The sequence below is a fragment of the Lagenorhynchus albirostris genome, chromosome 6 (assembly GCF_949774975.1).
Source record: "Lagenorhynchus albirostris chromosome 6, mLagAlb1.1, whole genome shotgun sequence".
NCBI classification, from domain to species: domain Eukaryota; kingdom Metazoa; phylum Chordata; class Mammalia; order Artiodactyla; family Delphinidae; genus Lagenorhynchus; species Lagenorhynchus albirostris.
In genome coordinates, this window is record NC_083100.1 from 29,539,145 (window position 1) to 29,556,344 (window position 17,200).

At 39.7% G+C, this 17,200-nt stretch overlaps 1 protein-coding gene across 1 annotated transcript in view; it reads right to left on the reverse strand.

Moving 5' to 3' along the window:
• ADAM23 (ADAM metallopeptidase domain 23) overlaps positions 1–17,200 on the reverse strand; it is a 162,443-nt gene that overhangs the window by 58,718 nt on the left and 86,525 nt on the right. The window contains exons 4-6 of the mRNA XM_060151339.1: positions 15,402–15,465; positions 4,163–4,245; positions 3,066–3,129 (exon numbers count right to left, since the gene is read on the reverse strand). Of these exons, the coding sequence (XP_060007322.1) occupies positions 3,066–3,129; positions 4,163–4,245; positions 15,402–15,465 (211 nt within the window). The remainder of the gene's footprint in view (positions 1–3,065; positions 3,130–4,162; positions 4,246–15,401; positions 15,466–17,200) is intronic.

Below are 17,200 nucleotides of genomic sequence, written 5' to 3' on the forward strand. Positions count from 1 at the left end.
GATTTATTATAAAGCATATTAAAATTAATAATAATAATAAACTAAACATCAAACATCTAAATTCAGACTTCCCTGGTGACAGAGTGGTTAAGAATCCGCCTGCCAATGCAGGAGACACAGGTTCGAGCCCTGGACCAGGAAGATTCCACATGCCGTAGAGCAACTAACCCCGTGCGCCACAACTACTGAAGCCCGCGCACCTGGAGCCCGTGCTCCGCAACAAGAGAAGCCACCACAATGAGAAGCCCGCGCACCAAAACGAAGAGTAGCCCCCACTCGCCGCAACTAGAGAAAACCCACGTACGGCAACGAAGACCCAACACGGTCTAAATAAATAAATAAAAGTTTTGTTTTTTAATGGACTGTATTTTTTTAAAAAATCTAAATTCAAGTAGACTAAACTCTTAATTCTGGTATCAGGTGAAAAGAAAGATACATAGAGTGATGAAACTCACAACTAGCAACATAATTTTAAAAACTGACTAATTTAAAGTTTCAAGCAGTGCTCCTTTCCCTCTACCCATGATGAAAATGAGGATAAATCATTACATGATTATGTAATCATTACATCATGAATGAAAGGCAGGCAGTAAAAAAGGAAGGCAAAAAAGAAAAGTCATGAAGTATATAACAATCAGCTCCTAAAGAATATGATTATGTGTTTAACAATGCAAAAGCAATGCTTTAAACATTATGAGAGTAACAGTTTATAAATCTCTTGAAGAGTTTAATAGACATAGTCACATATATGTATTAATTCATCAAATGTGTAAAATTGCCCTACTAGGGATGTAATGAAAAAGTATCTCATTTTACCTATTTAAAAACTCAAGGCTTAGGGAGTTGCTATTTTGGGTTTTTTGTTTTGTTCTTTGTTTTTGTTTTTGTTTTGCTTTGTTTTGTTTTAGAGTCACAGGGTCATTAATCAATGCCAGAAATCAAAGTCAATTTTTTGCTTGATGAGTCAAATAATTTTGCTGTGTACAGGTTATCTACCTACAATTGGAGTAGGGGAAAAATATTTTACTTAATCAAAATGTCTTTATCTAGGTGGGATGGCCTTCATTATCTGGTAATTTTTATAATTACTAGTTGAAAAATAATACTGGTTTATTCAAACATAAAACATTTAAAACTTAATGACTTTCCTGCCTCAAATTTGAAATTACCCCATATTCACACATGCACAGCAACATAAAGAAAATAAACGTTTGTCAACTGTTCTTGTCAATATCCTGAATGACTATCTCCTGTCTCAAAATTATTTTGTCTACATTTGAAATCTCTAAAGATTAAAAAAAAACAAGGGCTTCCCTGGTGGCGCAGTGGTTGAGAGTCCGCCTGCCGATGCAGGGGACACGGGTTCATGCCCCGGTCCAGGAAGATCCCACATGCCGTGGAGTGGCTGGGCCCATGAGCCATGGCCGCTAAGCCTGCGCGTCTGGAGCCTGTGCTCCGGGCCACAACGGTGAGAGGCCCGCATACCGCAAAAAAAAAAAAAAAACCATTTTCTGCTCCCCATCAATGATTGCAATATCCTGACTCTATCACTTTCAAAATATTCTTTTCCCATTAGCAGTTATTTTCACTGATATGACTCCCCTACTGTTACATCTTAGTGCCTTCACCTCCTACCATTCTCCCCTGTCTGCTCCTCTCCAACCTAGTTGGGTTCCTCACAGTTCCTAGAACACACTGGGAATACTCCTGCCTCAGGGCCTTGGCATTTGTTCTTCTCCTGCAATGCTTTTCCAGCCCCCTAATTTCCTGAGGGTCTTCATTCAAAACTCACCACCTTACTGTGTGTTAAAATATAAATTTTAACTCTCCTCTCCACTTTCCTGGCTTCATTTTTTCTCCTTAGCATGCACTATATAACATACCATATGCAATTACTTATTCACCTATTTATTCCTGTCTCTGCCCCTGTAGATAAGAAGCCCTACTAGGCTCAGGCTCTGTGTCTATTTTGTTCACCACTGTATCCCCAGCACCTAAAACACTACCCAGTGTGTAGAAAGCCTTCATTACAATATTTTTTAATATATATATTAAATATTAAATTTGGTTGCCTTCTATTAGTGAGCAACATGGTTAGAATACATGATTTACTTTTTTCCAGTTTTATTGAGATCTTATTGAAATATAGCATTGGATACGTTTCAAGTGTACAACATAATGATTTGATATATGTATATATTACACAATAATCACCACAATAAGTTAACAATAAGCTAACATCCATCACCTCACATAGTTACACATTTTTTACTTGTGATGAGAACTTTTAAAATCTATTCTCTTAGCAGCTTTCAAATATACAATACTGTATTGTTAACGATAGTTACATGTTGTACATTACATCCCCAGAATTTATCTCATAACTGGAAGTTTGTACCTTTTGACCACCTTCAGTCATTTCCCCCACTGGCCTCTGGTAACCAGTAATCTATTCTCTGTTTACATGAGTTCAGTTTTTTTAGATTCTACACGTGAGTGAAATTATACAATATTTGTTTTTCCCTGGCTGATTTATTTCACTCAGCATAATGCCTTCTTGATTTCTTATCTAGGTTGCTGGCCTATACATGACTCCTAACATTATTTTCTCCCCTATCTCAAAAGAAAACTAAATATTGTATAATATAATCATAGTTCACCCCACAGATTTCCCCACTGAAGATTCTTAGACTCACAAAAGTTATGTACTTGCTTACAGTCATACAATTATCTAAAGACCGTGAGAATAAAAGCTAGCTTAAAGGAAAACAAGGTGGTCAGTACAAAATAGAGCATCCTCTCTGCTTTCAGTAGACTGGAAAGAACTGGTCTTAGCTTTAGAAAACCTAGGTTTGATGCCTCTTACCATGCCTTACTGGTATGTGACCTGGGATGTGTAACTTAAGCTTCAAAACTCATGGTATCAGTCCAAGTGTGAAATAAGGTGCTATAGATAAACGCACTTTGAAATCTACCGGATTGTCTCTTTATTGCTCAGAAACAAAGATGCTGGAAAAGTAAGGAAAAGGAAACCATAAGGAAACTGATGTCACAGTCAGACTCACCTCATCATGAACCAGCTCCAGTGGTTCTATCATATACACAGAGGTATTATCTTCAAACATACCACTGTGAAAAGAAACCACAGGAGGAGAGAGTTAACAAATATAGCAAACATAGTATGTCTTTAAAGATAAAGAGTGTATCTGAATAAATACCTTTATACTGTCCCAAATCAAATTCACATACCTGCATGGAATCACACTGTGGTCCCACCACTGCACTAGACAGCGTATAGGCTACAGACTGTAATAAGTGTATGCCAAGAGCATACACATTATACCTGGCATAATTAGTTTTGAAATTAAATGGACAGATAAGAAGAGTAAACTGGGATAGAACTATTCATGCTGTTCCAGTATCTCAAGTTATTATTACAGAACCATGTACAACTAGCACAAATTTGTTACGCAAATCCAATATCATCTGTGAGAAAACAGACAGGTTCTTCATGTATAAGAAAAGCTAAAACCACCTGATTCTGAAGAGGCAAACAGAAGTATCTTTACGCTTGCAAGTTGCGAATTTCCATTAAGACTCTGTGTTGAAAATCGCATTTAAGAGACAGGATTTTTTATAAAGTGTGGAGATAGGATTTTCAAGATCCCTTTCATCACATGGCCACAAAAAACCTTTACATGAAGTGTTACTGTGTTCAAGTCTAAAAGGCACCTACAGATGTTTCTTAAGAGCCTTCCTGAAAGCCGAAGCATGGGCTCCTCTCTTTCGAACCCCACCCTTGCCTGGTCACCTCCTGCTTATCCTTAGGTTATGCTGAGTGATAGTTCCTCTGGGGGATACCTCTGGGAAACCTTTCTGGACTAGGGTCGGTCATCCCAAAAGTCCCTGTCCTTCCCCTTCACAGTACCCACCAAAATGGCAATTAAATAATAATCTGTACAATCATTTGTTTAATCTCTATATCACCGGCAAACTCTATGTGTTAAGAGAGCAGGGACTTTGCCCTCCTTGTTCATGACTCCACATCCACTCTCTAACCCAGGACTGGTACAGAAGAGTCACTAAAATAACTATGAAAGACAAGATGGAAAGGGTGAATGGGTGAAACCAAGTTCATTCTCCCAATGACAGTCCCACATACTGAAGTCCATTGCAGGTCGACAGAGCCACCCTGGAGTCCTTGATACCTCTGATGTTTCCATGGTAATAACAGTGCTCTCCACCCTGCAATGCAGAAGAAGATTTCATTGACAAATTATGCTTTCTCCATCACGATTCACTCTTTGGGATGATTCTGTAAAGCAAAAAGAAAGGCAAGGATGATCCTAGAAACTCCTCCTGTTTGATAGGAAATCTCAAAGAGCACTAGGCAATTTTTCAACTTTTCTATAAGAAGCAGGTGTATATTCAATGTAACGAAGGAGAAAAGCCTTTAACAGAGGAATAGGACACCAATGCAACTGGAACAACTTATATACCTTTCCTAAGCATGTGAGGGAGTAGACACTTACCAGATATTGTTAGGGAATAAGGTCTTCTACATCACTGAGGAGAGGCCCCCAAAGGTGCTGTTTAGAATCATTTTTTTATGGAAAACTACACAAAGCTTGGGGATTTGCTTTCTTACCCTTTAAAATCAGTTTTTTAAATTTTTTTAGAAATAATATACGAACTTAGTTTTCAAAGGCAAATAGTAACTGCGAGGACTGTTTTAAAAAACACAGCAGTTTCCTGTCGCTTTCCCTCACCACCGACACATTTTTAACACTTTTAGCTGTTTCTTCTGTTGTTTACCAATGTATTTCTTTTTTTTTTTTTTTTTTTTTTTTTTTTTGTGGTACGCGGGCCTCTCACTGTTGTGGCCTCTCCCGTTGTGAACACAGGCTCCGGATGCACAGGCTCAGCGGCCATGGCTCACGGGCCCAGCCGCTCCGCGGCATGTGGGATCCTCCCAGACCGGGACACGAACCCGTGTCCCCTGCATCGGCAGGCGGACTCTCAACCACTGCGCCACCAGGGAAGCCCACCGATGTATTTCTGAATGGAATATTTATACTGTTATGTCCTGATTTATTTCACTTTAGAAATTACCTTCCTAATATAGAATCTTGAAATCCCCTCTCGCCCCCCATACATTCCAACACACATCACAGACTTTTGGTCAAATTGATATTTAGTGTTTGTGTTATGACTCTGCACATATTGTTCATTGCTGTGCCACAATGCCACTCTACATTGTCTTTTCTGCTCCATTTTAAATTTTTTCGAGAACTTTTATTTTCTTCTTTGGTTTTCCATGTATTTAGCACGTACATAGACCCTATTATCTAAAACATTATCTGTAACTCTTCTAGTATGGTCAAGCACATCAGGTAATTTATCACATCGTTTTGTTCCTGGAGACACCCCTCTTGCTTCACGCTCCTGCTGGGCCTGACGCACAGCTGCTTTACAGGACTTGTCTGTAGCATCATCCTGGGAACTCCTTTGTCCCCTTTCTGTATTGAATCCTAGATCCCATGTCTTCTCCATTCATGGTCCCCTTTCCTGGAGGTATACATCCCCTGGTAATTTGTTGAAAAAGTGTTTGTAGAAGATAAATTTGATGAGAATTTGCATGTTTGAAAACCCCTTTTTCTATCTTCACCCTAGATTGATCTTGTGGGTGGGTAGAGAATTCTAGATAGACAATTATTTTCTCTCAGCATTTCAAAGGAATTGTGCACAGCCTTCCAGCTTCTAATGTTGCTGTTGAGAACTGGAAATTATTCTAATTGTTGACGCTGTCTATACAATCTATTTTTCCCCTTTCAAGAAGACTGTAGGAAATTCTATTCACACCCGTTTTCACAAAATCTCAGGATGTGCCTCAGTGGGGACTTTGCTTACTGATTGCACTGGGCACTCTGTGGCACCTTTGCATCAAGAAAATGCACTCTACCCAATATTCTGTAATCATCTATATGGGAAAAGAATCTGAAAAAGAATGGATACATGTATAATATATGTAACTGAATCACTTTGCTCTACACCGGAAAGTAACACAACATTGTAAATCAACTATAGTCCAATATAAAATAAAAATTTTAAAAAAAACAACTCAGACTCCTCATGAAACATATTGGAGCCTGTGGCAGTGCAGGTAATAAATAATATATCCATTAAAATATTTAAAAAAGGAAAGTGCATGCACTTCAGTTCTGGGAAACTTCTATTATTTCTCTGATAACTCCCCTCCTTTCCATTTTTCTCTACTCAGAAGAAGCTGAGCTCTTCTACCAGAGTAGAGAAGGAATGGCTGCCTGTCTATCTGGGGTAAGAAGAAGATTAGGAATTTAGTACCTTCTCTATGTAGACTTTCAACCAGTCTTTCTGTTTTCTGGCACCTTCAATTCCTGGGGCTTTCTGGGTGCAGAGACACAAGTTGGCTTTGTTCTGCTTGGTTTTGTCCCAGTGGAACTTAGCAAAGCAAGAAAAAACCCTCATCCATCTGCTTTCTATCACCTACAATTTTACAGACACCTCTGACCAGCTGTCATCTCTTCTCTTGTCTTTATCCTTGTTTACACCCTTTTTAAAATTCCTTAACTGTTATTTGAGTGGCTTATTATCAGGAAATTGAGATAAATATAAGCACTGAATCCACATTGCCTAACCAGAAGCTTCCTCTTTGTTTTCTTTTATTTATTTATTTATTTTATATTGAAGTATAGTTGATTTACAATGTTGTGTTAGTTTCAGGTGTATCGCAAAGGGATTCAGTTATACATACATATATATCTCATTTTTTTCAGATTCTTTTCCCATATAGGTAATTACAAAATATTGAATATAGTTCCCTGTGCTATACAGCAGGTCCTTGTTGGCTACCTATTTTATATACAGTAGTGTGTATATGTTAATCACAAATTCCTTAAAGAGAATACTGACTTTGACTTTTTATTAATGATTTACATTTATCTTGATCACTGCTTATTAAAGTGTATTACAATAGCCTCAGAGGCTACTTAAGTGCCTAAAGGGGTTCACCCACACATCAAATCACCACTCCCCAACCAACTCAGTTTGTTTCCTTTTAGTAACTATAATACACACTTTCAATGTTGGTTTCTAAAATTGGTATTCTAATATTTTTACTATTTTGTAAAGGATTGCTTTTCCGTTCTCAAAGAGCAACTCTGTATATAAATAATGACTTCTATATAATATGCCAAGTTCTATCTGCATTTTCAACTCTGGAACTTATAAGCACAAATGGTATCACACATTTCAGTAATTTGAGAATCCAGGTCGATACTCGGCAATTAAATTTCCGACTCTTCCCATGATTCTAAAAACAACCATAGGTAACTGTAAATTCCATCAAACCAGTTATTTAGCACTTTGTGTCACACCAAAAGGCTACCTTAGGTCAGGTGATTGTTAGAAGTACACAGCAAACACTGTCATATTTATTTGACCTTTCTAAGAAGAGCTCTGTTTTTTAGATTTTTCTACAAACAATCTTTTTCCCCCCAGAAAATATTTCCAAGTCCTTTCTTAGATTTCAGTTTCATTCACCTGCTGAAGGTTGATGCTCTCTCAGTATAAAGGTCATTGGTACCTGTTTGAGTTAAGGCAGAATATTATCTGAAGGGAACTGTTTGGTTCACTGTATATCTGGATGTGGATCACCATATTTTCTCGACTTTAAATGATATTTGTGGTAACATCTAATTCCTGATGTTTATCATAAGAAAGCTTTAGTATCTAAATTGTGGGATTACATTAAGCACTATAAGCAATTTGGCAGTTCTAATTTAGTGTTAGTATTAGTAGCATTAGAGGATTTTCTGAGTTTCTTATTGCTAAATTTATACCAAGTGTTTGAGAAAGCATTATCAGAAAAATACTGTTTGGCAACTCTCCGGATTATGCAGCATTTTGTTAACACCACTACAAAGTAACATCTTCGGGTATTTCATATTAAATAAATCCCCGTTAAGAAGACGTATTCCCTCTTGGATATCAGGATGACAGGAGCGGGTCACTGCAGAAGGGCCCCTTGCAGAGGGCCTCGTTAACGAAGACACTGAGTAGTCAGCTCTGGGGGTGTCTCCACCCAAGGAGCCAGCTATCTGGAACACTCACTGTCTCACTGTAACTGCTATCTCTATGCACAAATAGGAAGACACTCACAAAGTGCTAAAAGGCTCTGCCAAAGACAGCAAAAAGCCAAACTACATCCCACAACTTCAGGCTCCAGTGTTTCTTTCTCCAATCAGGAAGGCCTCAGACAGTTCAAGAGTGCTGGCCAGACCCTTCGAGATCACCACTTATGAGCGGATCACAGATCTGTGACTAGGCAAACGGCAGACACGAGAACAAAAAAGGGCTCACTCAGCACATGACACAAGTCTATGTGTGCCTCCATGGGCATCAGCGTTTTCAGATTAAAAACTGTCAGTCAGTTACTTACATTCAACAAAAATGGAACATCTAATAAATGAAGATTACTGGGTAGTCAAAGGAACTTAAAAATCCTAGCAAGTGTGCTCCCCAACTTTCTCAGCCCACCACTTCCACATAAAATCCCACAAGCCAGGTAATGCTCAAACAACCCCATTGGAAACCATCAGGCAACTCCCGCAAGTAATGAAACACCGAAGTCATGTGCATCCTTTAACACATTTCCTAATCAGATGAGTAACAGCTCTAGGAGTCTAGTGATAACCTCGTGAGGGAAAAAAAGATCTGGCTCCCTGGTATTATTGACTGAATGACAGAAATGATTTGATTCTACTCACTTTATTTTTTTCACTTTTTTTTGTTCTTTTTTTAAAATTGGAATATAGTTGACTTACAATGTTGTGTTAGTTTCAGGTATACAGCAAAGTGATTCAGTTTATCTATCTATATTCTTTTTTAGATTCTTTTACATTATAGGTTATTACAAGATATTGAGTATAGTTCCTTGTGCTATAATACAGTAGGTCCTTGTTGGTTATCTATTTTATATATAGTAGTGTGTATATTTTAACCCCATACTCCTCCACCTTCCCCTTTGATTTTACTCATTTTAAATAGAACCTATTGGAAACAGAATCTATCATTTCAATATAATTTATTTTAAAATTGCCCCACCTTTGTGTCTGTTTAATTATCTCATCTGCTTCAGTAAAGTTCAATCAGCCAATTCTTATTATCTTCATTGCTTAAGAAACCCTCATAAACCTGGGCATTCATGGTGACCAGGCACTGATGTTTTCAATCAACTCCTGTACATCTGGATAAACATTTGAAAAGAAACTCCACAGGCCACATCTCACAAATGTGTATATTATGATATTCCAGGTTCTGAATATGGTAATTAAAAACTCTGACACTATACTCAAGTGTTTATTCTATATGCATATTTTTAAATACTTCAAACTTGTCAACCAGCATGATATATCAATCTATTTAATAAATCATTGGGCTGCTTGCAAAAAAAGAAATGTTTTTAAAAATCTACGGGCTTCCTTGGTGGCACAGTGGTTAAGAATCCACCTGCCAATGCAGGGGACACAGGTTCAAGCCCTGGTCCAGGAAGAGCCCACATGCCACGGAGCAACTAAGCCCATGCACCACAACTACAGAGCCTGTGCTCGAGAGCCCGCGAGCCACAACTACTGAGCCCACGTGCCACAACTACTGAAGCCCACGTGCCTAGAGCCCGCGCTCCACAATAAGAGAAGCCACTGTAATGAGAAGTCTGTGCACTGCAATGAAGAGTAACCCCCGCTCAGCACAACTAGAGAAAGCCCACGTGCATCAACAAAGACCCAGCACAGCTAAAAATAAATTTTTTAAAAAACTATAATGGGGGGCTTCCCTGGTGGCACAGTGGTTGAGAGTCCGCCTGCCGATGCAGGGGACATGGGTTCGTGCCCCGGTCCGGGAAGATCCCACATGCTGCGGAGCGGCTGGGCCCGTGAGCCATGGCCGCTGAGCCTGCGCGTCCAGAGCCTGTGCTCCACAACGGGAGAGGCCACAGCAGTGAGAGGCCCGCGTACCGCAAAAAAAAAAAAAAATCGATAATGGGACACATGTACCTGAATTTGAATACTACAGAAAAAGGATACAAAAAACATTTCAGAGAACTGGACAACTTGAGAACTCAACACCTGTTTAATTATTTACCTTCATTAAACTCAAGGGGAAAAACATGTTCAGGTATGAGAAGTTTGGCTGTACTATATATATTTTAATGCTACATACATTTTTAATAGTTCACACAAATCACACTATTCAAATTTAAAATAGCTTTGTGAGGAGCCAGTGTGGTCTGCTCTCTTGATTTCCTGGGGAATTTTTTTAGCCTCCCAGTCAGGAGCCTTGCCCACAGAAGCCCATTCCCTCTGACAACAGTCCCTGCCAAGAAGCCTTCATGGACGAAGTGAGCTTGAGCTGAATCATGGTAATGATTTGATAAGGAAAGCATAAAAAACATTCTAGGAGGGCGACGTGATTAAAATGACAAAAGAACAAAGGCGAGAATAGAATATAGAACCCACAAGGACAGGGATTTTTGTCTTCTTGGTTCACTAATGCACATCCAGCTCCTAGATCAGCGACTAGATCAGAGTGAGTGAACTCAATATCTGTTTAATAGATAAATAAAAATGGCTTCTTCATGAGCCTAAGTGACAAGACCAATCTGAAAGGACCAGAGGATTTATGTTTGTTGAGACAATGGGTAAATAAACTCCCATTACCTACTTGAGAAGTTTTTTATTTTGAGATGCTCTTTTATAGAGTATAATTCAGTGGTTTTTAGTATATTAAAACAGGGTAGTGTAACAATCACCACTTTCTAATTCCAGGATATTTTCATTACCTCAGAAGGAAATCCTTTGCCCATTAGCAGTCATTCTCCATTCCTCCTTATACCTCCCTAACCTCCCCCAGCCCCTGGCAACCACTAATGTACTTTCAGTCTGTATGAATTTCCCTACTCTGGACATTTCAAATAAATGGAACCACATAATATGTGGTCCTTTGGAACTAATTTCTTTCATTTAGCGTAATATTTATAAGATTCATCCATGTTGTAGCATGTATCAATCAGTACTTCATTCCTTTTTATAGCTGACTAATATACCACGTTCTGTTTATTTATTCACCAACTGATGGACATTCGGTTTGTTTCCATTTTTTGGCTATTACGAATAACACTGCTATAAACATCCATGTACAAATTTTTTCTTGGACATAACATTTTCAATTCACTTGGATATATACCGAGATGTAGAATTGCTGGGTCACAAGATAATTCTATGCTTAAATTCTTGAGGACCTGCCGAACTATTTTCCAGAGCAGATCCACCATTTTCCATTCCCATCAACAGTATATGAGGGCTCCAGTTCTCCAGATCCTTGTCCGCACTTGCTATTGTCCATGGTTTTGGTTGTAGCCATACTAGAGGGTGTGAAGTGGTACCCATCCAAGTTTAAAATCAAATGAGAGAGTGACACAGGTGAAATAGGGATCAAAATATCACCTTCAATTTTAGTGTTGCTACATTGGAGGAGAGGATCAGCTGAGAATCCAGTGGGCCTACTAATGCTGCCGCCTAAGTTAGCCAGACTTACCCACCAAGGCACAGACAACATGGGATAACCAACACCCTCCCCCAACCCACCCACACCCACAAGGGCTGCCACTGCACAACTGAGAACAAGTAGAGAAAATGTGCCCTTCCTGTAGGGAGGTGGATCTCACCCAAAAAAAGGGAGGAAAGGACTATGTAGCCATGCCCAGCTCCTTCCCACCAGTTAAATCGCTCTTCTTTCCCTGGGCAAGAGGGAGCAAGGGGACAGGAAGAAGCCAGGGTGAGAAAATAGAGCTAGGAAAGGACGATTTCCTCACCCCTTAATAAGGATGAAGAGTAATAAAGGGAAGTAGGGACAGAAGTACTGTATCTATCTATTCAGTCTTACACTGTTGGCCAGGTGGCAGTTCTTTTCATAAGAAGAGAAACCAAAGTATTAGTAGGCATTTAAAGTTAATGGTTCACCTAAAAGGGATTTAATAGAAATATATTAAATTTGAAAATAACTATTATACCATCATACTGATGCCTAACTCCTTTAGAAGAACTGTCACACTAAAAATTAACTTATTTTTAATAGTTTCATCAACAAGTTGACCAACAAATCAACAAAGTTGTTTTGTCACATACTGTGTGCAAAGCACTGTGTTAGGAACTCTAACAAAAGCTATCGCTCGGGCTTCCCTGGTGGCGCAGTGGTTGGGAGTCCGCCTGCCGATGCGGGGGACGCGGGTTCGTGCCCTGGTCCGGGAGGATCCCGCGTGCCGCGGAGCGGCTGGGCCCGTGGGCCGTGGCCGCTGGGCCTGTGCGTCCAGAGCCTGTGCTCCGCGGCGGGAGAGGCCACGGTAGTCGTGGGGGGGGGGGGCGGCGTACCGCAAAAAAAAAAAGCTATCGCTCTGTTGGTGCACAAGGAAAGTTCTTCCATGTGCATTTACTAATACCTGGCACCTATTCTATACTGCCTACCTAATCTGCTGATCTCTCCAGTTCCTATATTTGCTTCACAAGGAAAGAAGCCCATTTAGCCCACTTTCATCCAATAAAAGTAAAAGCCTAAGACTTTAGCCTCTTCTTAACTAGAAGTGGGAACTAGGTAGGGGCTTCATAGCTGTGATATGGGAAGACCTAGACAGGTTCCTCCTAAGTGTGGTTCATCATTTTGTTCGACTCTAATTCCCAGAATATTTTAAACGTCCACATTCAGATTTCACTTCAAAGCCAAGTAGCCTATTAGTGACTCTGTTCCTCCCTAGTCATGTGAAAAATGGTGTGTGTGTGTGTGTGTGTGTGTGTGTGTGTGCATGTGCACGCACATGTACTTTTGTCTAAATAGTTTGAGATCTTCGGAAGAAAGGTTGCACGGGTGTAAAAACAGGTTTATTTAATCTAGCCATTCTTACATACTGATTTTCTTTTCTGGTACTTGATACAAAGATTTTCTTAAACAACCTGGAAGGCAATGTGAAGTTTAAAAACATGTTTTTAAAAATGTGTATGTAATGGTAGTAGAAGCATGAATTTATACAAACTTTCAGAAAAAAAAAAACTCTCAATATGTAGCAAAAGCCTTAAAAATATACCAACTCTTTTTTTTGTTTGTTTGTTTGTTTGTTTTTCGGTAGGCGGGCCTCTCACTGTTGTGGCCTCTCCCATTGCGGCACGCAGGCTCTGCGGTCATGGCTCACGGGCCCAGCTGTTCCGCGGCATGCGGGATCCTCCTGGACCGGTGCACGAACCCACATCTCTTGCATCGGCAGGCGGACTCTCAACCACTGAGCCACCAGGGAAGCCCTATACCAACTCTTTAACCCAGAAAATTCCATTCTCAAAATTAATCCTTAATCAATTATTAAAGAAGTGTTCAAAATGTATCTGGAAGGCCTTTCCTTAAAGTTATTTGTACAGTGAAAGAGTAGAAGCAATCTAAATGTCTATCATTATGGGATTAAACAAATTATAGCAAATGAATTGGAAACAATATGATACACTTTTTCAAAATAAAAGTTTAGAAGAATTTTTAATGAATGCTAAAATGTTTATAATATTGTTAGGTTAAAAAATTCTCCCACAAGATAATGTGTACCATATCATCTCAGGTTTTAGAGTGTTTATATAGATACATACACATAAAAAACAGACTGTTACCATTCATTCATTACATATAAAGCAAGTAAGTTTGGGTATATAAACTGTTTGGAGAAAATGGGTCATAAATAAGAAAAAAGCAATGAATACAAAAACAAACTGCAATGAACACCTCTTTTGTCAGAGTTAAAATACCCTTTGTTTTAAGTTTCAGTTACAACTGATGCAAGATTGGACATGTCTTATTCATGATAAGGCCTCCATTTGGGACCTCAAATGACCTCTGAAGGCCAATTACCTATTTCATTTCTTTAAAAAAAAAAAAAAAAACCTTCTTGTGAGAAGTTTGGATCAGGTTACCGCAGCCTGCAAAGGTGGTTCATTTGCTGAGTCTGTAAAGGTCTCAGGCAATCTTCTCTTCTCCAGACTCATGATTCAGCATCTGCAGTGCTCACAGCACTGGCACAGCTGACAGAAGCTTTGTTTCGTACAAATGCCAGGCAGCACTGTTCCCGTGCTTGATTTAGCATTTCTGTTCACTTTCCACAGCATTAACTTTTAAGGAGATTCAACAACCCCCCAGATGCAGCCTAAGGCGAGAACTGACAGACTAGTAAGAATAATAGATGGAAGTTCTTAATCTAGGGCATAAAATTCAAAGGTTTGGAACGCACATCAAACTACAAACGTCCCAACTGTTCGTCGGACAGTTATAAATCCGGAGAAATGCCATGACCTCTCACGGCAGTAATCTCAGTTCATACCACCTATAAATACTGGTTAAGAGGTTATCGGACTGACAAGCCCAGGTTACCAGACTGTACAACCCAACAAACCCACACATGAAAGGTCCACTTTTGTGCCAGTGCTCATTAGCAATCAATGAAACAACCCAGTAATGTTTCCCCCCTTGTTTGTTTCCCTGTTTGTGTCCCATTCCCATGGCACCCATGGACGCTGCTTAGGCTCAACGGCACTCTGCGGCCTTCTTACAAATCAGAGTCTCTGGATGCAGCCATTCCAGGGATTTTCACCCTGACTGGTGGAGAGCAACTGTGTTCCTTACATACAGGTAATCTCTCTCTCTTGTTTTCATCTAGACCCACTTTTCCTTATTGATCTTCCAGGAAGAGAACAGTGAACCTCCAAATGAAAGAAATCAAGCACCCCACTGCATTTATATTACAATGCTTGGTGGCCCTGAGAAGGCTTATGTGTCCTCTTTCCACTTCAATTTCTTCCTTTGAGCAACAGGAATAATAATACCCACCTCAGAGAATTGTTTTGAAGATTGAGAGGGAGAATGTTCCCGACATCTTCCTTTCCCCATCTGTCCTCTGCCCTTCATGGGTACCAAGGTCCCTTGGACTAAACAGTCACTCTAATAGCCCACCCAGTCTGATCATTCAATTTCTCTGCCCATGAGCCTAGTGCTGCCATGGAACTGGAGAGCTCTTGATACCGTTCACTTACATAAGATACTGTATGTATAACCAAAACAATGATCGTTTCTTTATTGGCTGGAGTCTCTAACGTCATCTCAAACATTTGTACATTTTAATCAATTTCTCCTAAACTTATTTTAAATTTTAAAAGAATAGCCTTGTATAAGAGGCCAGAGGATTTTAGTGAGATAGACAACAAAACAATGAAGTGTGCAATGAACAGTTCTATGATTAAGTATATTTATACTGCAGGATGTCCATGTGCTATTGACCATACCTTAGAGTACTGTGGTTTCCCATTTTCATAGTGAATCTCCACATAATCAGAAGACAGCAAACCACTACAAAGGAAAGAAAATAGAGTGATTTCCACATCTAAGACACTTAGAGGTTTAAAAATAACCAGCTCAATAAATGGATGTGAGAGCTTGTACACCGCAAAGCACTCCAGTCCACAGTAAGGACAGAACAGGTTATCATCAAGAGTCTCAAATGTTATCCAGCAACAAATCATTCCTCCGTCTGTTAAAAAAGATAAAATACAAATAATTTAAAGACGAACTCCTTTTATACACACATTCATCATTTGATGGATATGTTAATATGGAACAAACAAAAAGGCAGGTAACGGGAGAAGACAGGCTCTATATAAATCCCACAGTTACGCTCTAAACAATTGGAATCTCAAAACAATCGTTGAGGAAGAGTACAGAGAAAAGACCAGATAGAAAATATTTTAGGCTTCTCAAGCCACAGGGTCTCTATAACAACTACTCAACTCTGCTGTATTATCACGTAAGTAGCCACAGGCAGTATGGTTGTGTTCCAACAACACCTCATTTAGGGACACTGAAATCTGAATTTCACATGATTTTCACCAGTCAGGAAATTTTTCTTCTTTAATTTTTTTCAACCATCTGAAAGTATAAAAACCTTTCTTAGCTTGAGGTCTGTACAAAAACAGGAATGCTGGATTTGGCCCACGGGCCATAGTTTGCTAACTCCTGGAATAAAGAATAACAGTTAAGAATATAGACTGTGAAGTCGGAGTGGGGTTTAAAACCTAGCCCAGTTCCTTGTTAGTAGTGTGACTGTGGGCAAGTTACCCAACTCAGCCTTCACGTGAGTCACATGGAGACAACAAAGAGTGTGAATCTCATACACACCAAGAGGATTAAATGAAAGCATCCACATGAGAACTCAGCGCTGAGGATGTGCCCAGTAACGGGCACTGCGGCCGTCACTATTTTTAACTCAGCTTCTCCCAACACGTTTCTCCCTATACAAGGTGGGAAATAAGAATATGTGCCTCTGAGGCAGCTCTGGATTGTTAGGGCATCCGGGTTCCTGTTCGGGCTCTGCCACTAGAAATAATGATTATAAGAGATCACTCACATGGACTGAACACTTACTACATCCCAGCCACTGTTCTAAGGACTATAAAGGTAGAACCCATTTAACCCTAATGGTAACTGAAGAACAACAGTAGGTTCTACGATGAGCTGGATGTGTGCCCTGCATTTAGGCCTAGATTTCCTCTTCTGCAAAAAGGTTGGAGCAGACGATGCCTCAGGTCCCTCTTGCTCTGACATTCTATTTTGTATAATTCTGCCGAGTAGTAGGTTTTCTTATTAGGAAAACTTGACACTGCTTCTTTAACAGAAGGATGGGAGGACCCAATGATTTCACATCATTTTGAGAACTGCACCTGATGTGGTTCTAAAATGACCCAGTGCGGAGGGCTGGAGGAGGCTTGGACCCAGTCAACAGAATAACTGGGAGCCACGTGTGTGCCTGGTCCAGCCTCGTTTCCTGTGTGAGCAGAAGGACAACATTTACAACATGGAAATAAAGCAGGTGCTTGTACCTTGGACAGGTTTTCCTACTGAAATGACTAATCAAACGTGTGTCTACTGATGCTTCTACATTTGAAACTAATTATGGTACATCTACTCATTCCCTTTTCAAAATCTCAATAATCGTAAAAATAATGAGAGTTCTTAGCTCTCTATACTTGAGAACACCTGAGAAGATACAGAAAATTCTTTCAGCTCTAGTTAATGAAGTCAGCACTGC